The 23,833-nt window shown below is 47.1% G+C and overlaps 1 protein-coding gene across 1 annotated transcript; it reads left to right on the top strand.

Annotated features, from left to right (window-relative positions):
- Positions 1 to 571: 571 nt before the first annotated feature.
- HDAC3 (histone deacetylase 3) lies at positions 572 to 15,330 on the top strand. The gene is made up of 15 exons (XM_029998555.2): positions 572 to 709; positions 993 to 1,075; positions 5,865 to 6,007; positions 7,414 to 7,495; positions 8,263 to 8,319; positions 8,415 to 8,470; positions 10,531 to 10,664; positions 10,941 to 11,021; positions 11,110 to 11,183; positions 11,420 to 11,484; positions 11,862 to 11,951; positions 12,068 to 12,126; positions 13,147 to 13,226; positions 13,623 to 13,780; positions 14,072 to 15,330. Exons 1-15 carry the CDS (start codon positions 655 to 657, stop codon positions 14,139 to 14,141), a joined length of 1,287 nt encoding a protein of 428 aa, XP_029854415.1. The 5' UTR covers positions 572 to 654; the 3' UTR covers positions 14,142 to 15,330.
- Positions 15,331 to 23,833: the final 8,503 nt, after the last annotated feature.

Below are 23,833 nucleotides of genomic sequence, written 5' to 3'. Positions count from 1 at the left end.
GGGGGATGCTCCCCAGAAGGGGATGAGTCCCACCAAGGTGTGGGCACCCCACGGGAACCCCGCCGCCCCATCTCCTGTGCCCTCAGTGGGTGGGCTGCGGCAGCTGGGGGGTGACTGGTGGAGGCTGGGGGTGATTAGGGGGCAAGTGGGGGTAAATTGGTGAGCAGCTGGGGGGTGACTGGGGAGCAGCTGTAAAGTTACAGGAGAGAATCCAGTGGGCAACTGGGAGTAACTGGTCAGCAGCTGGGAGTAACTGGGGGCAGCTGCAGGTGACTGGGGAGCAGCTGTAGAGTTAAGTTACAGGAGAGAATCCAGTGGGCAACTGGGAGTAACTGGTCAGCAGCTGGGAGTAACTGGGCGCAGCTGCGGGTGACTGGGGAGCAGCTGTAGGGCTACAGATAGAATCCAGTGGGCAACTGGGATCAGCTGGGAGTAGCTGGGGGCAGCTGAGGAGGGGGTGGAGACGGGGGTAGGCGCTGGGACCGCGGGGACGCCGCAACGATGATCGCCCCGCCCCTCGCTCCCAGCCCCGCCCCCGGGCTCCGCCCCCGACACCGTCCGTCGGCGGCGCTCAGGCCGGCGTGGGCTCACGGCGCTGTCGCGGCGCGATGACGTGAGCGGGAGCGCGCGGCGGCGGGTCCCGGCCTCTCCGCCATGGCGAAGACCGTGGCCTATTTCTACGACCCGGACGTGGGCAACTTCCACTACGGTGCGGGCTGGGGCTGGGCGGCGGAGCCCGAGGAGAACGGGAGAGGCGGCGGAGGGGCCGGTCGCGGGCTCGGGGCGGGGGTACGGTGCAGCCCGGCCCTGGCTCGGCGGGGCGGCCTGGGGACGGTCCCCTCGCCCTGTCCCGGGGCCGAGCGGGCCCGGTGAGGGGTGGCTCGGCGGGTCCCGTCACGGCCCAGCGCTGGGCCCGGCCCCGGGGCTGGCGGGCGGCTGGTGTTCCCCCCCCCCCCCCCCCCCGGTGACTCCCCGTGTCGTTTCCCTTCCAGGAGCGGGGCACCCCATGAAGCCGCATCGCCTGGCGCTGACCCACAGCCTGGTCCTGCACTACGGGCTCTACAAGAAGATGATCGTAAGCGGTGCTGCTCCTGGGGCTCAACAGGAGCCCCCCAACGCAGGCAGCGGGGGAAGAGGGGGCTGCGGTGGGTGGCTTTGGGCAGGCAGCCGCCAGAGCGGGTGTTTCAGGCTTCTGCATGTGTGAAAGGTGCCGGAGACCTGTGCACCATCCTGCTGACTTCAGTCGTGGCCTCCATGTTAAGGCTTGGTCTGCGTTAGTAGGTTCTTGGCAGCTTTCTTGTGTCGCTGCCTCTCCTTCGGTTCCACTTTTGGCACAGCAGGTAACAGAGTTGTTGCAGACAAGGTTTTAAGCAGTCTTGGGCATTCTTATTGGCCTGAGCCCCCACCATACCACCCAGAGCTGCTTTGAAAGCCACTGCTGTTGGCTGTTAGTGTCTTGTTCAAACTTGTGCATATAGTGTCGTGCCTGGAGCTGCAGCAGTGCCCCTGGGGACCATGCACGGAATTCTGGTGTCTGTAGCCCCTTCTAGAAAGGACCCAGCGACCACTGTGGACCATGTGACTGTAGAATAGTAAAGCTCAAAAAAACACCCTCAAGAGGCTTGCTAATTCACCTTGATGCCTTAATGGGGTTCACTAATCCCATCTCATACCTGATTGGTGATTGTCCAACCTGTTCTTCAAAGCCTTTGTTGCCCAGCCAGCTCAAACAACTTAGTCCAGAGCTCTCCGGTTCTTACTGTTAGAAAGACTTTCTCTTCCTGAAATCTAGCTTGTGTAAACCTGATAAACCATGATCGGCCTGTAGCAATAATCAAAAAGAAAACTTAAATCTTCATCTTTCAAGAAGTGAACTAGTTTGGGGGTAGTGGAATATCACTATGAATGTGTGGTACCCCTCTTTTGAATTATTTTATTTCACTTGGTGCAAGTGGGATTGAACCATGCTCCTTTCCCTAGAATCCTTGTTCACTTTTTTGCCTGTTCTTGCAGCATAGAACAAATGAAAAGCTCTCAGGAGTACAGGGCATGTAACTTAATGCCTCATGATACAAGATCAAGGCAGGAATAGTAAAGTCTTCTGCCATTCTGCCCATTTTGATGTGTAAAACATGCCACATGCAGCTGCTGATTGTTTTGGGGCATCTCATTTTGTCTCCTGTTGGCTTATTCTCGCTTTCGGTGTGGTGAGATTGCTTCTCAGCTGTTTCGGGCCATTGAGCGATTTAATTCCTGGGCTGACTGGCACGGTTCCAGGTCATGCTATCTGATCCAGAGGCTGGGTTTAGCTGCTGCCTATTGTCTCCACAGCCTGTGACCTGTTTGATGTGCCCTGGGAAAGGGCCTGTACCCAGAATGTTATTCTAAATGTTGTAGGCTACAGCTTCTGGCACTTCTGGTTTTATGTACATATATGGGCATACACACATGCATTTACAGTGTCTTTTCATGGGAATTACCTCGTTAAGAGGTGAAGAGCACTTCCGTCACAGTCATCATCATGTGTAGCTAGCAAACAAGGAGGGGAGGTGAAAGGAGGGCACAAAACCGTCATTGCTCTGATCTGCGAGGGATGTTAGGACTTTCCCCTGTCCTTCCTCTTTGTGCTTGTGCACCTCACCCTTCTGCAGTGGGGCTCTGCTCCTTGTGATGCTCTGCAAACCAGCCACTTCCCCTCTCATGAGCCTGAACTGGGTGACCCCAGAGCTTACTCTGAGGTGTGTGCTCTCAGAATGATTGTAGAACTCAATAGTGGGTTGTTGCATGTATTTGTAGATGATTGCAAGGAACTGGTAATAGTTGGGCTTGTTTTGAGGCTGTAGAGAAGAAAGCGTGATCAACTTGTTTCAGTGATGTGTTTTCACATCTGCAGCATGCTTTAGGGATAAATCATGAGCTGCTGTGAAAACATGGTGATTGTGCAGAGCTGTCGGACAGAAATGTGCAAATTCCAGTCCCTCTACAGCTAGACCGGGCACTTCTTCAGACTATGATTAGCTTCCCAGGTTCCCTCATCCCCACCATTAGACATAAAGCAAAACTGTAACCAACGTTCACTGCGCCCTCAAAGACCTGACTAAATATTTAGCTGTTGTGGTACCAAAAAAAAGCCTGTCCTTAAAAGTCACTTCTCAATCACTTGAGAATCAGGTGATGTTAAAATCAAAGTTGTATCACTGTGAGCACAAGAGAGCAAGGTTAGACCCGTGGTTTTAATTCTGGCATGTTTACAGTGTTTTCCACTATATGGGCAGGACAAGGTGCAAAATTCTTGCAAGCGTGATAGCAATACAGTTTTCCTGCTTTTTATTTTTTAGGGTAAAGTCTGAACAGCCAAACTACTACAAGTGGGGCAGAGGGAAAAGCTACATCTCAGCTGCTTTGTACCTGCCTGTCCATGCTGCACAACTTTGTCATTATCTCTAGCACTGTACAGGTGTCTGGTGTTTGGCATGGGCTCAAGTTCAAGCTCTTCCACTGCCAGCATATCTGCTTCTGTGGTGAGAGACTTGCAGATTGAACAAGAGCAAATAGAAAATAAGCTGTCCCAAAACTAAAGCACAGTATCAATTTTTAAAGGAAGGTGCTAAAATGGACCAGTGGAACAGTTCCTTGATGCAATATATAAATTTAATTTGGTGTGTTTAAACATCAGAAAAGCTTTCCTGTGTAATTAATACAATTCCCTAGTAAAATCGCATCCAGCCACAGTGACTTGCTCTTGTGCTTGCGGGTGAATACAGCTGGAGTACGCTCAGGCCACGTGGAATCTTTGCAGAACTTATCTTTCAGATTTTTACTGTAGATGTAGGAACTCCAACGAGTAACTTCCCTAGAGTTGGGATTTTTCTTGCAGAAAAAGCAAAAAGCATATTCTGACATAACGCTTCTAAATGTCAGATCCATGTCTGAATGAGGCAGTAGGCAGACCTGTATGCTTCACCATGTTTTTAGTCTTGAAACCCTTTTCTGGGGGTTATATTTTCCACAAGATGCCATCATGAAGCTAAAACTGCAGAGGAAACTTCATCCTGAACAGTCAGTGACTGGCAAAGTTACAAGCAAATAAAAGCGGGGATTATGGTCAGTTGTGACTATAAAAGGTCCCGTTAACTTTGTGTTGTGGTTACATCACTATCTGCCCTCTCTGCCTCCTCCAAATAAAAGGCCACTGTCCTGTCAAGCTGGGTTTGCCTCTTTGCACCTTTCCCAGCTTCCCTGTGGCTGCAGCACACAAGAATGTGGTGAACCAAGGCTCAGTGTTGCTGAAAGAGGGGGGATTGTCCTGCTGCTCACCTTCCCTGCTTCTCTTCAGTGTCTTCCCCCTGCCTTTCTTGTGCTGCATTTGGAAGCTATTGGATCCCTCTGTGAACTGATGCAATTCAGTAACTCGGCAAAGCCAGGAGAGTTTTCTATGGAGTTAGCAAAACAAGGCGGCAGACAGAGGGGACTGACTGCCAAAGCTTGCTTAGGAAGGTGGGTGGGATTGCTGGGAGCAGGGTGAAGGGTGGAAGGAGGCAGGTTTTTTTTTTTTTTTCAGAGGCTGCTGCACTCTGCCAGCAGCTGAGTCTGTCTTGAAGCTTCTGGTCTTTTTTTTTTTTTTTTTCCCCCTGCCTTTTCTGTTTTGAGTCACACATCCCTACTTTTTATTGTCCAAGAGAGCCTCTGGATATCTGGTGAGAGCTATTTCTTCTCCATGACAACTCCTCAGCATTGGTTTTGGTCTTGTTTGATTTAATCAGCTGTCTGGATTCCTGGGAGGTACCTGTGCAGAGCCCTCGTGGGGAATAGGTCTTGCCCTCACCCTTAGCAGCTGCACTAATGGCTTGTGCTTGTGAGTTGCTTCATCCTTCTTGTTTGTCAGAGGCAGCAGCCTCTGAAAAACACTGCACCCCATGCATCCATGTGGAAAACACCATACCACATGCAGATCAATTCAGGAAAGAGGATGATGGGTTTGTTAGGGTATATTATGTCTCTGAAAATTAAAGTGTTTCCTGCTTAGCCTAAGAAACAGGCACGTTGGTGCAGTTGCCCTGATAATCTTCCCTTCGGAGACAAGCTCATGTATCTTACTATTATTCTCATGTTCCACTTTTTCTATAAAGTGCATGCTTTAATTAAGAGAAATTGGGAAACACAAAAAAGATCTCTTACTGATTTCAGTTCAACTTTAATTTCCTCTCGACAGGTATGTGGTGTTAATTTTTAACTTCCTGTACGTTGAGGTATGTGTGTTTAGTGCCAAAATGGCAAGCCTGTATTGTCACAAGATCTTTAATTTTAATCCATCCAGTTCCCTGACGGTTTTTCGCCGGCTTTCCAAAGGAAACAAAGCTTATGCAACTCTTCCGTCCGTGAGCTTTCTCCAAATAACTTTTGAACCTATCAGCCCATTACAGGCAAATAGGACAGAGGGACCAAAACCACCACTATATCAAGGTCTTAAAATTGTGTGAAAGCTGGTGACTGATTAGGGAATAGTGCCCCACAGTGAAGAAAAAGCTGTAGTTTGAACTCAGCTGTTTTATTCTGCTGGCTTGCCCAAGGAGGGATGTGTGCACAATGGGGGAGGGAAGGCATCGGAGAGTATGTGGCAAGAGCTGCCGTTATTATGAGAGGCAGGAGACGTGTTTATGGCTGAAGGAGAAAAATCAGTAGGAAAGCAGGCTTCGTGGAGCAACCTGTTGAATTTAAATAAACATGAATGTCAGGAAGCCAATGTATTGGAACGTTTTTTGATATACCTTGTGCAGGTCGTTCGTCAATTAGCTTGAGATTTCTTACAGCTAAAGCAAATGCAAGTTTGGATGGGAAATAAGTCTTGCCTTTCTCTCTTGAAGGTTTTCAAACCATACCAGGCATCCCAGCATGACATGTGCCGATTCCACTCCGAGGACTACATAGACTTCCTGCAGAGAGTGAGTCCCAATAACATGCAGGGATTCACCAAGAGCCTTAACGCCTTCAACGTGGGCGATGACTGGTGAGTGCTCTGTGCTTCCTGCGAACCCACAATCGGAAAGGGTGCTCCTGCATTGCTCATGTTCAGAGAGCTCTTTTAGAATGTCCCATTTCTTATTTGCTCTTAACCAGAATGAGGTGCATGTCCCTCCTGTCTATATGAGATTACTGGAACCTCCTTGATTCCTTTCCCTTCTCTTTAGATCTTGCAGTCCTCTTTTTTAGATCTATATTTAAGCTGTAAGCTTGTGGAGTTAGAAACTGTATCTCTACTTGTTCTTGCAGATTCTCCAGTTATTCTTGAACGTGCTAACTATTTTTTTAAACAATTGCCTGTGATTTTAGCTGCCTTAATATGTGCATGTTAAATTCAAGACAGCTTTGAGAGCCTGATTTTCAGGTAGAACTAAGGAGATACTTGTGGTTCTGTACAAAACTACATGAGATCTTGTTGAGAATGTTCAATTCCAGTCTTTAATGCTTGTGAGAGATGAAACTTGAAAGAAAATTACGGAAGGGCTCTGTGGGTGACCGAGGAAATAGCAATATGCCTTGTCTGGTTGAGGATTATAAGGGCTGTCAGAGAGTTAGATTGTTCTTACGTACTCTGTGGAGGTAAAAGCTGTAAGTACTAGCATGGGAGGAGTTACATTAGCTAGAGAACAGTGTTATCCCAAGAAGATACTAGTATAGCCTGGTTTTTAATATTCAGGCTGAGAATCAGAAGACTGTTTGTAACCTTGCTGCTCTGACGATCAGAAACCATCTTCTTATCAGAAATGAAAGGGGAAATAAAACCCCATAGTCTTTAAGCCATTGCTTGTCCATGAATGAAATGTGTGACATGGTGCCAGCAAGCTGGTGACACAGGGGCTCCAGGTCCTGTGTTTCTGTACTCTCCCGGTGCCTGGGCTGGCTCTGCGTGGTGGGATGGATCAGACCTCAGTGCTGTCTTAAGAGCAGTGTTCACCTCTGGTTGCAGTATACTGCATGCTGGGCTGGAGGCTGGTAGCAGGATCTTTCAGATACAGCAGGGAGGGGAGAGTGCAGGAGCAGACCAGTCCTCCCCTCTCCTGATGCAGTGTCTCGCATCATGTCCTAGCTCTGGGCATATGTCAGCAGGGCTGCAGGACAGATGCTGGCACGTGTTGTGAGCAGGGGAGCCTTTTCAGGACTAGCTTGGAAGCTATGGTAATCATTATCAAATTTGCTGAGTTTCCCATTGTGTTTCCAGCCAGATTGCTCGCCTGCTGGTACTCATTGTGTTATAAGCAGGGTCAGAGTGACCCCAAATGAACTCTTTCACAGAGAATGAGTTTTGGTCTTGCTCAGGTCATGTCCCTGGACAGTTTTATTCTTAGCTTTGCTCTGGAGAAATGGGGAGGAATGAGAAGATGTTCTGTGTTTGAATCATGGTTTCTTTTTCAGCCCAGTGTTTCCAGGCCTCTTTGAATTTTGCTCTCGCTATACTGGGGCCTCCCTGCAGGGAGCAACACAGCTGAACAACAAGGTAACTGCGTTGATGTGCTTATCTTTTGAAACACAGATGTAAGCCAACTGGTTTTCAATTTAAGGAGAACCTCATGGATTTGTTTTGTAAAACAATGTAGCAAGCACTGCTGTGTTGCAGTGTAAATACCTAGTACTGTAAGATTTAAGCTTGAGACCATTCTTGCACTGTCAGAGGCAACCATTTAGTAGATGTTTAATCTGGAGGGAGTCAGAGAGTACTAATGTTGCAAGTACTGAAGTCACAAAGCACCCTCACCGCTGTAGAACAAACCTGGGGTCTTCAGTGAAACTGGCTGCTGGGTGACCTCGACAGTGCTGCTAGGTCTCTCCTATGGAAATGCACTAAATGAGGCCACGCAGAAGGTGGGAAGAAGAGTGTTCCTCAGGTGGGTATAAAAAAAATCTACAGAGGTTTGAGTCTTTTAGAGACCTGAGAAAGCTCTGATAAGGGAAAAGAACAAGTGCAGGAACAAATTGTATGTGCCAGGTGCTCTGCCTGCTGTTGCCTGGAGGGGGAGCAGTGGTGGTGGGAGATGATCTTTTCTGGTCTAATGGGGAATGTAGAGCACAGGACTAATACAGTATGGACATGATGTAACCAAAACTTGGCTGGGCTAACGATGACGATGGAGCTTTGGAAAGGCCTCTGTAGGAAAAGGAAAGACTAGAAGGGTGTTTGAGCCACAGGGCTGGGGAGGTTGAAGCGGGTGCAAGGTTGTTGTTACCACATTGTCACCTTTAACTAAGTTATCTTTCCTTTCTTAGATCTGTGATATTGCAATAAACTGGGCAGGGGGCCTGCATCATGCCAAAAAGTTTGAGGTAATGAGGCAAATCTGCATATTGCTCTGTCTTTTTGAGGCCCAGGCTCTGTGTTGATCCTGTTCTAAAGCTGTTCTGTTTTCTCTCTCTTGCAGGCTTCTGGGTTTTGTTACGTTAACGACATAGTTATTGGCATCCTGGAGCTGCTCAAGTAAGGACATGGGGCAAATGCAGTACTGTCCTGGCTGGCATGTGGTTTCCCCCTGCTGCTTCACTGTTCTCTCTCTCTATTTCCCCTCCTCATTTGCCTTTCTAGAATCCTGGAAGGCCAACAACTTGATTTTTTTCTGGCCTCCTCTTCAGGCACGAGTAGGGGGGCTTGAGAATTGGAATATCTGACTCCAGTTTTGTTGCATGCAGCTTAAGGGATACGGAAGAGTTCTTCAATTCCATTTTTCATCCATCTGTGAAATACTCATTTCAGGGTCTCCTGAGTCTCTGCGTTTTTGCCACAGCGAGCCTTTTGTAGGTAAATGCAAATTATGGCTCACTGAAGACAGTTAAATGACTTGAATCTTTCTTGACTTGCTTGAGTGGCTTAAGAACAGGACTTGAGCAACACATGGATGATCAAAGGACACTTGCTTTGAGTAGAAAAGAGTCAGATTTGTTTTTTTCTTTTTAGAAAATGAAAAATAACTTCAGAATGGGAGGAAGAGTTACAGAAATACCTTCTGTTTCTTGGATTAATCTGTGATTTTTTTTTTTTTTTTTTTTTTTTTGTACTCTCAAATGCCCTCCTTGTCACTGAATCTGAGGCAAGATGTTATGGAATTAAAAAAGATTTGGCGTTGACCAGACAATAGTTACATGACTGGTGACAAGTTTACTCGCTGTCAAAGTCAGATTTATGGGATGCACTGGGGTTTCTTGTACCTCCTTCCTCTCGGCCAGTCTTCCCTGCTCTGTGTTTGGAACTTTAGGTCTTCACTGTGTATCTCTGCACAGCCATTTTCTAGTCTCACGAGTCCCATATGCCAGAGGCTTCAAATACAGGCCAGTTACCCCTCATGGGAGCTTATAATATGTCCCTCTTCTCTTGTTCTCTGTTTTCAGGAACCATTTCGGTAGTAGGTGGCTGTATACTTGAGTTTGCTTCCCACCATGGGAGTACTGTAGTGCCTCTGGTCTTAGAAGGTCCCTTTCTCCCTTTACCAGTGTGCAAGGGCTGTGTGTATACATCCCCTTTTTCTCCTTGCTGTCATTTGTCTACAGGACAAATAATCTGGGCTGCCTTTAAATAATTTATGTCTCTCTTGGGAGACTGTGGCAAGGTACTGGTCTGCTAATCAGCATGGATCAGCACCATCAACCAGTTTGATCAGATCACTGCAGACATGCTTAAAGCCATGGTTCCAAGGGAGATGGCACGAACCACATGCTCCTCCTCTCTGTTTCGATGTTGTCTTGTTTTTTCAGGCACCTCCCCAGTCCTCTAGGGTTTTGGTGTGGATGCCAGATCCCCTGTTCTTTGGGGATGGACCAGATGCAGTATTTCCGTGTGAAAAGTTGGAGAAGTTCTTTCCAGCCAAGCAGGCAGCTCTAGGGATGGCCTGGGGCCACGTCTCCAGTGCTCAACAGCACATCAGCTTTGACCATTACCCCAATGAATTTACTTGTGATGATTTCCCCTTCTTCACCCTCTGTCTGTGACCCAGCAGGCAGCTTCTCCAGTAAATGCAGTTCAGCCTGGTGTTCTTGGCGCTAGCCAGCTGGGACATAGTGCTGCCAGTACTGTGGTATGTGGAGGAAGTGAAGTGTTCCTACCTCCTCCTTGGCTAGCTTACCTTTCATTTCCTTTTATGATTAAAAATTGTTGGAGCTCTTAAAGATTAACTAACAGCATGTTGTTTGTAGAAGAATCAAAACCCATCAACTTTCTAACGCCCAGGTGGTTAAAATAGTTTCTCTTCACGTGCTTTCCAAGACATTTCTGGCCCCATCTGAAAACCTTTTATTCTAATATCGATTTCCAAGCACATCAGAAGAAAATTTTTTAGTGGTGGGGCATGTTTGACTGTATACAAATGTCTTGTATCTAAACCATTTGATATGTCTCAGGTGGGACAGGTGAGTTCTTTTGGCAAGTGGGCTTGTGGGTAGATGTTGGTGGTGGTTTTCAGAGTGCCAGGTGATACCAAGGCATGTGGGGAATAGTGAGGCTGGGTGCAGTGCAGACAGTAATGCTGTTTTTCCTCATGTATTCAATAGATATCATCCACGTGTTCTATATATTGATATTGATATCCATCATGGAGACGGTGTGCAGGAGGCTTTCTACTTGACGGACCGTGTCATGACAGTGTCATTTCATAAATATGGGAACTATTTCTTTCCTGGTACAGGTATGTATTTTCCCTTAGTGTGAACCTGGCCTTGCTTCAGAATCCTTTGAAAGCTCTGCTGGAGTATAAAAGTGTAAAATCATGAAATCAGAGCTGCAGGGAGAAATGATGGAAGAAAGGGCATGGAAAAGCAATTAGAGAGGAACAGAAGTATAGTTATTTGTAAGAAAGAGGGATCCTAGCTAGGTTAAGAGATCTCAACCCAGACCAGATCTGGCCTTTCCACACCTCTGAAGTCTCAGAGCTGTTATGACTCTCCTGTCTTTCCCTGGCCAGGTGACATGTATGAAGTTGGTGCAGAAAGTGGTCGTTACTACTGTCTCAACGTGCCTCTACGAGATGGCATTGATGACCAAAGTAGGTGTTCCCTGCCATTTTCCCTTGCCCAGGCGTTTGCTGGTCCTTCTGCTCCAGAGCCATGACAAATCTACCTTTCTCTCCAAAGGTTATAAACACCTCTTCCAGCCAGTCATTAACCAGGTGGTAGATTACTATCAGCCCACCTGCATAGTACTGCAGGTAAGAAAGCAAGCCTCTGTGCACTTGTCCATCCCTTTCAGAGGCTGTAGGTTGGAGGGGGCCGCTATTGATGCATTATGTTCTGTTCCCAGGGAATCAGGGTTGGTGTGTCTTAGCTGAGCTGCTGTCTATACCCTCTTGTGAATGAGGGTGGCCAAGGGGTGGGGATGCTGATGTGTGTCTGGAAAACAGTGCCTCTGTAGCAAAAATTCAGTTGTTCTTCTTCTCTTCCCCAGTGCGGTGCTGATTCTCTGGGTTGTGACCGTTTGGGTTGTTTTAACCTCAGTATAAGAGGACATGGGTAAGTACAGCAGGGCTGGGGCAGAGCAGTTAGTTGAAAGACCATCCTTCAGTCTGAAGGGCTCTAATGAGTCCTCTGCTGTGAGGCTTGAGCTTTGACTTCGGCCTTCCAGCAGCACCAGCAGTTTTGGGTTGGTTTTTTTTTTTTTTTTTTAACTCTTGTATGACAGGAGGAGGTCTCAGAATGAGGCTTTGTACAAGGTGCTGCAGAGCAGTGGTTCACAGAGTAGCGCATGGTTCAGGCTCCCTGCGTGGAAGCCCTGACCTTCAGGTGTATCACACCAGCTGCCGTGGTGTTCAAGTGCACGGTGGCATTTCTGACACATGAATGTGTGCTGCAGTTAACAGCTCTGGCACTTTTTTGTTTGGGTTTTGTAGGGAGTGCGTGGAGTATGTAAAGAGCTTCAACATCCCCTTGCTGGTACTGGGAGGAGGTGGTTACACAGTTCGCAATGTGGCACGATGCTGGTGAGTCTCTTATCTGCTTGTTGAAGGTCACTGGTTAAGCAGTTGCTGTGGGCTTTGTCCCTCCATGCACCACGTAGCTTTCTCTGGACTGAGATCATCTTATTGCATGTTTTCAGGACTTATGAAACATCATTGCTTGTAGATGAAGCAATTAGCGAAGAGCTCCCATACAGTGGTAAGTTGGAGTTCTGTTTTCCCCTCATTAGCTGAACTAAAGTATTTGTTATATCAGCTGAAGAACTACACTTCTATTCTGCATTGACCAGAGATAAGACCTGGGCCAAAGTGACTGCACTTTCTGATCTTAGAGATGGCCTTAGTTGTCTCCTACCACCCTGTTGTGGTTTAACCCCAGCCAGCAACTAAGCACCATGCAGGTGCTCGCTCACTTCCCCCTCACCCAGTGGGATGAGGGAGAGAATTGGGAGAAAAAATATAAAACTCTTGGGTTGAGATAAGAACAGTGTAATAGGACAGAAAGGAAGAAAATAATAATGATAATAATAACAGTAATAAAATTACAATAATAATAAAAGAATTGGAATATACAAAACAAGTGATGCACAATGGAATTGCTCACCACACGCCTACTGATGCCCAGTTAGTTCCCAAGCAGCGATCCCCTCCCCAGCCCCATTCCCCTCAGTTTATATACTAGGCATGACGTCACATGGTATGGAATACCCCTTTGGCCAGTTTGGGTCAGCTGTCCTGGCTGTGTCCCCTCCCAGCTTCTTGTGCCCCTCCAGCCTTATTGCTGGCTGGTCATGAGAAGCTGAAAAATCCTTGACTTCGTATAAACACTACTTAGCAACAACTGAAAACATCAGTGTGTTATCAACATTCTTCTCTTACTAAATCTAAAACATAACACTATACCAGCTACTAGAAAAAAAATTAACTCTATCCCAGCTGAAACCAGGACACAGCCACCTGTAGACTTTGCTGGGCAGACACGCCCTTACTGTGTCATGTATCATTTAATTTGGATCATTTCCTATTCAGTGACCTGAGTGTTACTTTTGCTCGCTCTTTTGTTTCCTATAATTCCTTGTGGTTGCAGAGCTGTACATCACTGTGCTTTTTAGGATCTGGTTACTCCTAGCATGGTGGGAGTGAACTCTGCTTTCTGCAGAGCAGTGCAGACTGGCTCCCATGCCTTTGTGCTGTAACTCTCTTGCTCGTTCCATCACAGAGTACTTTGAATACTTTGCTCCAGACTTCACCCTTCATCCTGATGTCAGTACGAGGATTGAAAATCAGAACTCCAGGCAGGTAAGTGCTTGTAGCCTTATTGCAATATCAGCTATGTATTTCCAAAACCCTGTGGTTGATGCTCTGTCCTGTGAAACCAGGTAGAGCCCAGGCAAAGAATTCTTGCAGGGTAGAAAACTGATGAAAAACAAGCAGAACCTTTCCTCTGGGATGTCGGAAAGTCTCATAGCATTTGAGAACCTTGCTGGGTTGTCTTACTGTTATTCTGTGTGCTTGAGTATCAGTGATTGAATTAACTCTCCCACCTCCTCTGCTCTGATAAATAGCTTTTTGCACAAATTTGTTTCTCATGGCCACTACATAGACAATGCAGGCAGGTAGCAGTGCTAACAATTGTGGCTCTGTGCAGACTGCCAGATCTCGCTGTGGTGATCCCTCTCTGTTTTTCCTATGTAGTACTTGGATCAGATCAGGCAGACGATATTTGAGAATCTGAAAATGCTGAACCATGCTCCCAGCGTGCAGATCCATGATGTCCCTTCTGACTTGCTCAGCTATGATCGCACAGATGAGCCTGATCCAGAGGAAAGAGGCTCTGAGGAAAACTACAGCAGGTACCAGATCTTGTTCTGGAGAAATGGGCTTCCCCTTCTGTCCCTGCTAGGATGGGCAGATGATACACTGGAGACAGTCTGTTTCCTAGAACAGATACTAAGTCATTTCTGAGTCTCTGGTTTTATCCAGGGAGCCTCTCCCTGGAACTGTGTCATCTATTCGCATAACATTTCATGGGGTATTTGGGGTGCAGGGCATCTTCTGACCTTTGGCAGTGTGACCTGGGCATTTTTCTCTGGCCCCAAGGGTGTCAAAGCTCTCCTTGCTGATAGTGATTGTCTTTCCCCCAGGCCTGAAGCTGCCAACGAGTTTTATGACGGTGACCACGATAACGACAAAGAGAGTGACGTTGAGATCTGAGGGCTCTGATGTGGGGCTCTGGACTGTGGGGGGTCCCGCATTGGACATGGGTGCTTGGAGCAGATAACCGGGCCACGTAGGAGCCAGTTAGCCCTCCCTTCGTATTTGATTGCATGCGGTGGCAGCAGAAACAACACTACTGCAAGCTTCCGCTACCTGGAGAGGCAGAGAGCAGTGAAATGTGTTCCTTACTTTCCACCATGTGTCATGGTTCCAGCTGTCAGTGCTCTGGGAAATGGAAATTCAAGTAGGCTCCGATCTGTGCTGTGTACTGGATGGCAGCTGTGCAGCTGCCTTCAGAGCCTGACCCATGCTGGTTCAGTCACCGCCCGTAACTCCCGTGCAGGCTTCTGCCAGCAAGGTGGGAGCTGGAGCGGTTGTGCCTATGATCTCTGCCTCTCTTCAGCAGCAACACCTGATACATCGTACTCTGCCTGGCCCTCCACTCAGGTACCCGGTTGACTGTCCCCTGAAGCCTGCACTGAGAGTTGCTTCCTGATGTCCCTTCTAACCATCTGATGCTCCACAGCTCAAGGAAAACTATGTGAGAAGACAAGGCCAGCTGTGGAATAGGGGTCAGGAGTGTCCCTGGAGCAGGGAGCAGCTTGATGGAGCAGGATGGAAGAATGTATGCAGAGCATAGTCTTGTTCATTCCCCCCCCACTCAGTTTTGTGTTCACAAATGAGTACTGCAACACTTTGCCAAGTTGGACCTAAATTCCCTGTTTTCTTTATTCTTCAAGAGGCTAAAATCACTGTGGAACAGAGGTTTGGCTGCCAAGGTCAGTACATAGTGTGTCTTGCACCTTTAATGTAGCTTCCAGCTGTGTTTTCCAAGTTCACACATGGCCCTTCTGTGTGTTAGCAAGAGATTTGGGCTGCTTGCTCGGAGTGGAAACCATTCCCTCTTGACTGTACCCAGGAGATGTCGCTCTGCTTGTGGGTGAGGGGAAGCTGCTTCCTCCAGGTCCTGTTGTCTTGCCCTCACACAGCAGAGATTCTCTTGGCCATCCCTTAAATCCCAGACTTTGCTGCTCCTTTGCCGGAGTCATCACCTGGTACCTGTCGTGGTTTGGAGTGTGCCATTTGGGGAGGCGGGAGGGGTTTAGCCTCAGACTGTCTGTACTGTTCTGTTTGTTTACCAATGTCTTTAAACATTAAATGAAGAGGCAGTATTTTTCTTACCTGACCTGTTGTTCATCTGTTTAATGCTCACACCTTTTTGGCTCCTGTCCTCCCAAGGATTGAGAATGTGCCTATCATCTGTGGCAGAGCAGTGTCCTCTGCTGTCTGAATGAACGGAGGGCATTCAGCTCCTCAAAGTATATGCTGGTGAGTTTTCAGCATCAGTGCACGATGAGGAGAGTGCCCTGAATTCCCTTACAAGAGGTCAGGTGGGCTGGCGGACACTCCTGCTTATGCCTCCAGTTCCAGTAGAAGCTTTGCAGGAAGCTGCAGAGCTGATTCAAGAAACCTTTCCTGCAACGGTTTTAAATATCATGGTTTCTTTGAGTTGCAGTTTCCATAGGAGTCTGTTCTTTGTAGTATCACTTTCCTAAAGCCCTTGTTGGTGATTATTTTTCTTTGTTTCTATAGACCTGTCGCTATCTCCCCCTTCGCTCCCCATCCCCATGACGCTTGTCCTTGATCAAATAAGCTCATGCTGGCCTGTATGGATTGACATTCCTCTTGTGTCTAGTCTCTGCCAATAAACCTGTGGAAAAATGGAAGAGGTAGAAAAGAAAACGGTATCTAAGAGACACCAACTTGACCAGATCTGTTGATGTGTTCACAGGCAATGCTTATTCCCGTTAGGAGGTTTGCACAACTGCCAGCCCAAGGCTTCAGCTTTGTGGGGAGGAGGTAAAGCTTGGCCAGAAGTGAGCTACAGTTTATGTAACTACAGTGCAAAGCAGGCAGTAAGTCAGTGTTACTCCCACTAGGTGTCCAGAGAAATAAGTTATGGTAGAATTAGACTAGGCGCAGAGAGGGGTGATAGCACAGCTTCTGTATGAGGAATGACTTGATGGATGAGGATTCTTAGCTAGGGTGAGAGAACTGAGCTGGGAAAGGATTTGTAAGGTCTGTAAACCCACAAATGTTGGAGAGGGTTTCTCCAACTATTTAGATATTAGAGGAGCATCAAATGAAACTAGCAAGGGGCCAGCTCAAAATAGAGGTTGCTTTGCACACACCTAGTTGAGCTGTGTAAGCTTTTGCCACCAGGTAGTGTGAATGTGCTTTCAAAAAGGGACTGGGGTGGGGGGGAATCAAAGTTGTTAACAAAGACACTTCTGGGTGCAAATTGTTGGTGACTGGGTGAGTACTCTGGAGAAGTATTGCTGTGCGCTTACCCTGAGCTTGTACCATTCCTGCATTTGTTATTTGGCCACTGCAGAGTGGGCACTGGGCTAGATGAACCTTACACTGACCCCTGTTTGGTCAGCTGTATTTGTTTCTAGTATTCTGTAGCCGAGAAAAATGTTCTTTGCAAATCAGAAGACGTAAAATGCTGCTCCAGTGACCAGCCAGACTTGTGAAAAAGAAATGCTTGTGTCCAAATAGAAAATAAACTTGTTTTATTCCAGCTTGCCATCTCTCCTGCTGCCAGAGATCTGGCTTGTTCTCTCTGCTGCTCTCATCACCCCCTGTAGCAACACCGATTTACAGGGGGAATCCAGGCTCCCACTTTGGGTAACAGGAAGTGTTTACTTTTGGAAAAAAAGGGAATTCCCCCTTGTAATTCTCTCTTACCTGTGAAGATGGGAATGACCTTACCTTGCAAACCCCACAGCCCACTCCCCTCCCCAGCACTGTCCAGGGTTTCTCTTTCCAGAGTGCCACTCTGTCCTGTGTTTCAAAACAGGGCTGGAAATTTGGAGTATCATCTTACCTAGGTTTCTAAAGGTGGTTTTGTTTTTGTTATTTTGGGAAATAGCTAGGAAACAAGTTCAGTCTGTAGAGATTTTTTTTTTTTTCCTTATGGTTATATTTTCCTACTGAAGCAGAGCTCTCAAAAATAAGAAACTGTGCACTATGCTTGCTATCTGATACTGCGGGGCTACTGGAGCCACGTTAGACCAGCGTTTATTCCTGGCATCGCCCAGTTATGGACACCAAAGTGCTGGGGTAGGACCAGGGTGAGCCTGACACCACCAGCACCCTCCTAGATATCCCAGATAAGGCGCCAAACCTGCACCTCCTGATCTGTAGCTGGTGCCGAATGACTGGTAGGTTGCTCCCTAAAACACAGGATGGGCTGGCAACAGCTGAAACTAAATGAGCCCCGATTTTTAATTATCTGTAGGAAACATTTGAGAACACACACTTGCACACCTCTGTACAACAGCGGTAGTTTCCAAGGCGCAGGACTGCGCCGAGCTGCAGTGATGGATGGGCGGCAGGGGTCAGCGGAGGGTGAAAACGGTTTTGGGTGCTCTACAGCGTGGTTTTTCCTCTCTTGCTGGTTTTTTTTTTTGCCTTTTTTTCCCTTGTCCCTTAGCCCCTCCTGCCTGCGGAAGACCCAGGGGATGCGCCCCTTACCCTGCGGGCGGGGCACACGGCGGGGTGGGCGGGGCCGGGAGGCGGTACCTCATGAATATTCATGTGCGGCGTGACGCTGCCTGGGCGGCCTCATGGCGGCGGGGCCGGGCGAGGGTCCCGGGGCGGCGGGGCCGGTGTCACGGTTCGTGGGCAGCGGGCAGAGCCGGCTTATCCCGCCGGCTTCTCCTGCGCCTTCGGCTTTTAGAGGAGCGAACAAAAATTCGGGTTTTGTTTGGGGTTTTTTCCTCCTAAATTATCGCTGATCGGTACAAAACCACTTATTGTACCATTTTGGGGGGTTAGCTTAGGTTTAGTTGCTGCTTGGGTGCTTGAGGCTGGCGGCGCTGCTTTCCTTTCCTTTCTGAAAAAAAAACCCAACCCCAAACTATATTTCCATTCTATGTTTTCACGTTTACCCTTTAATTTTGCATTTTCAGGAGACTCCAGAAATACCGAGTTTTGCCCTCGGTGTTGCTCGTTGTGGGTTAACGCCTCAGCCCGGGGTCCCAAGGCTCTTTGCCCATGAAAAGCCGGAGCAGGAGGTGTTTGTGCTCCTGTTACAGCACCCGGCTGATGGCTGCGGTGAAAATCTCTCCCTGTGAGTTCATAAAAACCCAAAGTGACGCTGGGGGAGCGTGTAGTACATGAAGTTGTGCTTGTGCGTTTTAATAATCGATCAATGCTGTTTATTTTCAGGTTTTGGTGAATGGACGCCAGAGTGTGGGATCCAAAGCTTTTTCAGGAGCTCCTCTGTCATGGAAAGTGGAGAGGCAAAACCTGGCTCAGTGGGGACTAAGTAGGGTCCTGATTACAGGTCTGTGGTTTCTTTGTGTTTCCCCTTGTCCCTGGGGTGCTGGGCTTTTGGAGTTAATAAGCCTGTTTTGAAACTGCTGATTTTCTAGGCTGACTGTTAAACCTTTGTCCCTTCTAAGAAAGGGAAGAAATGTTACCTTCTCTAGTCTCCTGTTCAGCCTGTTAATTAGTGAGAAAATCTCCTGTCTCTTGCAGTTTTCTCTTTGCTGCTTATATTATTATTATTATTATTGTTATTATTATTATCATCATCATCTTCCACCAAGGGTCCCAGCTCCTGAACTCAGATGGCGCTTGCACGATTTTGGGAGTGCAGTGGCCTTTATTGATTCCAGAGTGTGTGATTGAGATCGTAAAGTCTCTCTCCCAGTCCCTGATCCTGTTGGATTGGACAAAGGCTAACAATTACAGAGTAAATTTTCCTAACAGCACACAGAGGTGAATGATGCTGCCTTGTTTTTCCTTTCACTCAGAAGCCTTTGATGTGAGCCACAACTCCTGCCTTGGGGAGGATTTTTCTTTTTCTCCTCTCTACAGCCTAACACGGACTGGAAGGCAGGTTTCCTTCTTTCCTAATTTCATTTTCCAGGATGTGGAAAACAAACTTAAGCTCTTCCAGCCAATGCACAGCCCTATTAGGTGACATCGGTGGTTGGGGAAGGTATGTTTTAAGTGTGTTTGGCCAACAGTTGTTAAAAATGCACCTTTTCCTATTGCAGACCCTTTAAGTAATGTCTGTGCTGGGCAATGCTCTTCCCTTCCAGCTGCAAAAGCAGAGGTGAGAGAGGCTGGGGTGCTTGGGGGGCTGTGCAAGCCTCAAGGGGTACAGTGATGCCAGGAGAGCTTTGGTCCCCTGGCATCATTCAGCTCCAGCAGCCCTGGTGTCATCCTCTGTCATACTTCTTGTTGTCCTTCTTGTCCCTTTTATTGAGCTTGGATTGAAGGGAGACCTTTCCTTCCTCTTTAGTGCCTCAGGGGTTCACCTGCGGTATCTTGTGTTTGTTTAATTGCTTTTCATTTGCTGTGCTCCGTTTAAAAAGCTTGTTGTACATCTTTGGATTTCTATTAATAAGTTAAGTAGCATTTTATGGACTAAAATAAAGGAAATCTCTAGGATTTCTACCCAGGAGTTAGATGTCCAGCAGACTGTCCTTGTAAACTATTGCCAGCCTTCAGCCTAGTGAAATGTTCAGTGTATGTTTAATGGTAATGTAACTCAAATGCCACTTAAATATACAAGCTCTGCCCTTGTTTCTGCGCTGCCTGGGGAGTAACTCCCAGCAGGTCATAAACAGTATGCTCTGCTGTGCTTTACCCATTTAAAAGAATAAATAACCAGAACTGCCTTCCTTAATGCCTACACAGGGCAAGGACCTGCAGCAGCAAGGGCATGGATGCTTTTGGGCAGCTCCAGAGCCATAGGTAATTGTATTCAGGTCACCAAACCAATCCCCTGGTTAGTCCACAAGACTCCACGCTTGCTCAGTGTGACAAAACTTTTTCTGGATGGAGGTGGATGAAGTCAGTGTCCTGTATAAGCAGGTGTTATAACTAGCCAGGCAGCATATCTACAGAAATCAAATTGCCTTCAACTGGAGCTATACGTCTTTGAATGCAGAGGCGTGTTGCTCTTTACTTTCTTGATCTCAGGGACTACTGAGAGGTGTGTGGGGCAGGCAAACTCATTTACCAGCCATCATCAGCCTCAGGGTTTGTGGTCCTTGGTGGAGGCTGAACTACTGAGGACAATTTTGCTGGTATGTCATTTCTAATTCTGGCCCTAGCTTTTGCTATTAATGTGTGTTATTTCGTTAATTTGCCTTTGTGGTGTTTTGTAATTATTTTCCATTGGTAGCTCTGAGTATCTTTGTGTTTGGGGTTTTTTTTAATGGCATGTGAACTGTACGATCATTTCTTTGAAACCTCTTAAACAGCTTTGGAGGAGCAATTTGCTTAGAACAGGGTTTAGGGAAAAGAATAAAATGAATTTGCCTTAATGGGCTGAAAACAGGTTTTGGATAGAGCCGCATCTCTGGTTTCTGTCAGAGTAGATTTTAGTTTTCTAATGAGACTAAAATCCGATGGGTATTTGATAAGCTTAATAGTAGTTGTATTTGCACCACACTTGTGTCATAGCTTGTGCTGGAAATGGTACTCTGCTTGCTGAACTTGTTCACCCCACGAGTGTAGGTGTTTAAAAAACAGTGTGCTTTTCTTCAACAGCTGGAGGTGAACCTGAGCAAGGAGAATCAGCAGCCTCTGAGGGAGAAGAATGTGGTGGTCTGGGGGAGGTGGTGTCCTGTAACCTGCATCCAGTGCTGTGAGTATTTCTGACCCTTGCTGCTGCCTCTGCGCTGGGGTCACCAGGAGCAGACACCCCAGGCTCTGCAGCGGCTGCAACACAAGAACTCCAACCTGGCTTTTATATACAAATTTCAGAAGCTTTTTAAGTTAAAACAGGACCTAAAACAGTAGTCCCATGAATAAGTCAAAAGAAATGTACATACCTAGTGTCCTAGTTTCAGCTGGAATAGAGTTAACTGTCTTCCTGGTGGCTGGTACGGTGCTATGTTTTGGGTTCAGTATGTGGGGAATGTTGATAACACCGATGTTTTCAGTTGCTGCTAGTAGTGTTTAGACTAATGTCAAGGATTTTTCAGCTTCTCATGCCCAGCCAGCGAGAAAGCTGGAGGGGCACAAGAAGTTGGCACAGGACACAGCCAGGGCACCTGACCCAAACTGGCCAACAGGGTATTCCATACCATGTGACATCCCATCCAGTATAGGAACTGGGAAGTGGGGGCGGGGAATTGCCGCTCGGGGACTAGCTGGGTGCCGGTCGGCGGGTGGTGAGCAATTGCACTGCGCATCATTTGTACATTCCAATCCTTTCATTATTGCTGTTGTCATTTTATTAGTGTCATCATTATCATTATTCGTTTCTTCTTTTCTGTTCTATTAAACTGTTCTTATCTCAACCCGTGGGTTTTGCTTCTTTTTCCCGATTTTCTCCCCCATCCCACTGGGTGGGGGGGAGTGAGTGAGCGGCTGCGTGGTGCTTAGCTGCTGGCTGGGGTTAAACCACGACACCTAGACAGCAAGTGTTAAACCTTACTGGCAGTAGTATATCACACCACAGTTCTTTATTTGGTTGCTTACTGAGGTCTTGCAGGAAGCTTTCAGGGAAGTGGTTGGTCAGGCAGTAATTAAGCCAATCTTAAATTGTAATAAAGATTCAGCTGTCTGTTGTTTCACCATTTAGCCAACTTCCATAGCTTGGTTTTACAGGAACAGGGGGATCTATTGAGCTCTCCAGCCAGCAATGGCATCTTTTCTTTTAATACAACTTTTTGAAAGTTCCTGGAAATTCTGTTTGCTATTCAGACTAGAGTTTTTGCTATAAAGAAAACCATGATGCATTCTGAATGTTTTGAGTATCTCTTGGTATGTTCAAAAATGTCTCTTTGCAAGAGAAAAAATTAGTGAAACTCCAATTTCAGAAATATGTAGCTTTTATGTATTAAAAAAAGTAGTGCAATGACAGGCCAACTTGCACATGTTTAATTTGAGGTGAAGCCCTTTGCTCTCTGTATGCAAATATCTTCTGCCCTAAACCTGAATAAGCCTTGACAGCTTTGACATCCTTTCAAAACCTTGGCTAGAGATTTCCCCCTAATTTCTGAGGCTGGGGACTAAGCTATGTGGCCATATTCTCTCTGAAGTTCACTTGATGCTTTTTTTTTTGACAGTCTCTCTGGGCAGACTGCAATGAGACATTGCATTTGAGAGCTGAGTGTTTCTACACCTACTTTCCTCATCCTCTCCACTTGACTGTTTTCAGCTCCTCTGCCCCCTCATTACCCCATCTCTCCTCGATAAACACTGTCTGAACAGGTTGCAGCTCAGCCCTTTCTTCCTACCCTCGTACCTGGCAGACAGTGCCTGCCCTTGGTTTCCTCTTGCTGCTCCTGCCACCCCAGCACTTGGGGTCTTTGCTTTTTCATGGCAGCTGATAGCATTCACACATCTCTCCTGCAGTTCTTGGGGTTGACTTGCTGTCTTGGGATCCCATCATTTTTTCTCAAGATTTCTCAAAAGTGTTAGGATTCATGATGCCAACATGGTGTTCTGTTCGTGGAAAAAAAATGTACCCTTTTCCTACCATGTCTTTTTGTGGCATCTCAGCTACTTAAATCCATGCTGAGATCCGTGTTTGGGATACACCTGAGGAATTCCTGTGTGTATGGGCAGGCAGTTCATAGCAATGTGAATATTGGCTGTATCAGAGCTCAGTCTGGTGGTTTTCTGCATAAGCAACCTTTTCTCCTGTCTTTTCTCTGTAAGATGCAATTAAGGTGGGATCTAGGTGTGAGTGCTAACAGCCTCGTTAGAGCCTTACCAAGGAGCTCTGGAGGGGAGAGGGCATGTACCTTGTTCTGTAAGTTTGGCAGCTGGCTGATTGCCTTCCTCACAGCTCCTATGGGATATGGAGCAGATGTGAGATCATCTGATGCCTGAAAGCTTTTGTGAATAACCAGGCAAGAGCCTTGTCCAGTGCCTGGAGACAGTCAGCTCCAGCTTGTGCCGTGTGGTGTCTGCCCAGGCACATCAGGGCAGTTGTTGGTATGAGCAGGGAAGATGGTAGTGGAAGTTTCTTCCTCTTTAGTAAATCCTTACTGTACCCACACTACTTTGTTTTGCTTTTTCCCTACTGTACATTTTCTGGTACCATCACCTCATCATCTACTTATCATGGGACTTACAAAATACTTTCCATCTCTTTGTCCAGCCCTGTGGGGCTGCAGCTGATCCTCTTTCACAGCAGGGATGAGCAGCCTCTGGAGGCATTGACTGAAGGAGCAGGAATAGATAAGGTGGAGCGATTCCAGCCTCTGTTGGATGGCCTGAAGAGTGGTGACTTGGGGGCACTGAAGGTACTTAATTCCTCAGGTTTTTGTGGATGAGGCACTTGGAGCCTAGTGCAGGAGCTGGAGATCTTGTAGCAGGATGGATCCGGTATGGATGAAATGCCTTTGGCTTTGCTGCTTTTTCCTGCTGCAGCTTTGTGTGTGCAGCTTTTCTGGCCTCCTTGTAAGTCCTGAGCCACTGACTTCCAACTCATGGAAGAAGGTGTCTCTTGATATTTTTTTTTTTGTTTCATTGTTTTTTAGGTGGCCTCTGTGCAGCTGATCAATACCATGAGCTACCCTTATCATGAGCTGGACTTCAGACTTGACATTGATAGGGAGCTGATACATCCTGGATTTCAACACCTCCTTCCAGTGAGAAGCACCTCACTTCTCAGCTCGATCTGGAAAGTGGAGGAGGCAGCCAGT

Source organism: Aquila chrysaetos, chromosome 22, assembly GCF_900496995.4.
Source record: "Aquila chrysaetos chrysaetos chromosome 22, bAquChr1.4, whole genome shotgun sequence".
In the NCBI taxonomy this organism is placed as follows: Eukaryota; Metazoa; Chordata; class Aves; order Accipitriformes; family Accipitridae; genus Aquila; species Aquila chrysaetos.
The sequence above is the reverse complement of the archived record's forward strand: the minus strand, read 5'-3'. Positions and strand labels throughout refer to the sequence as shown.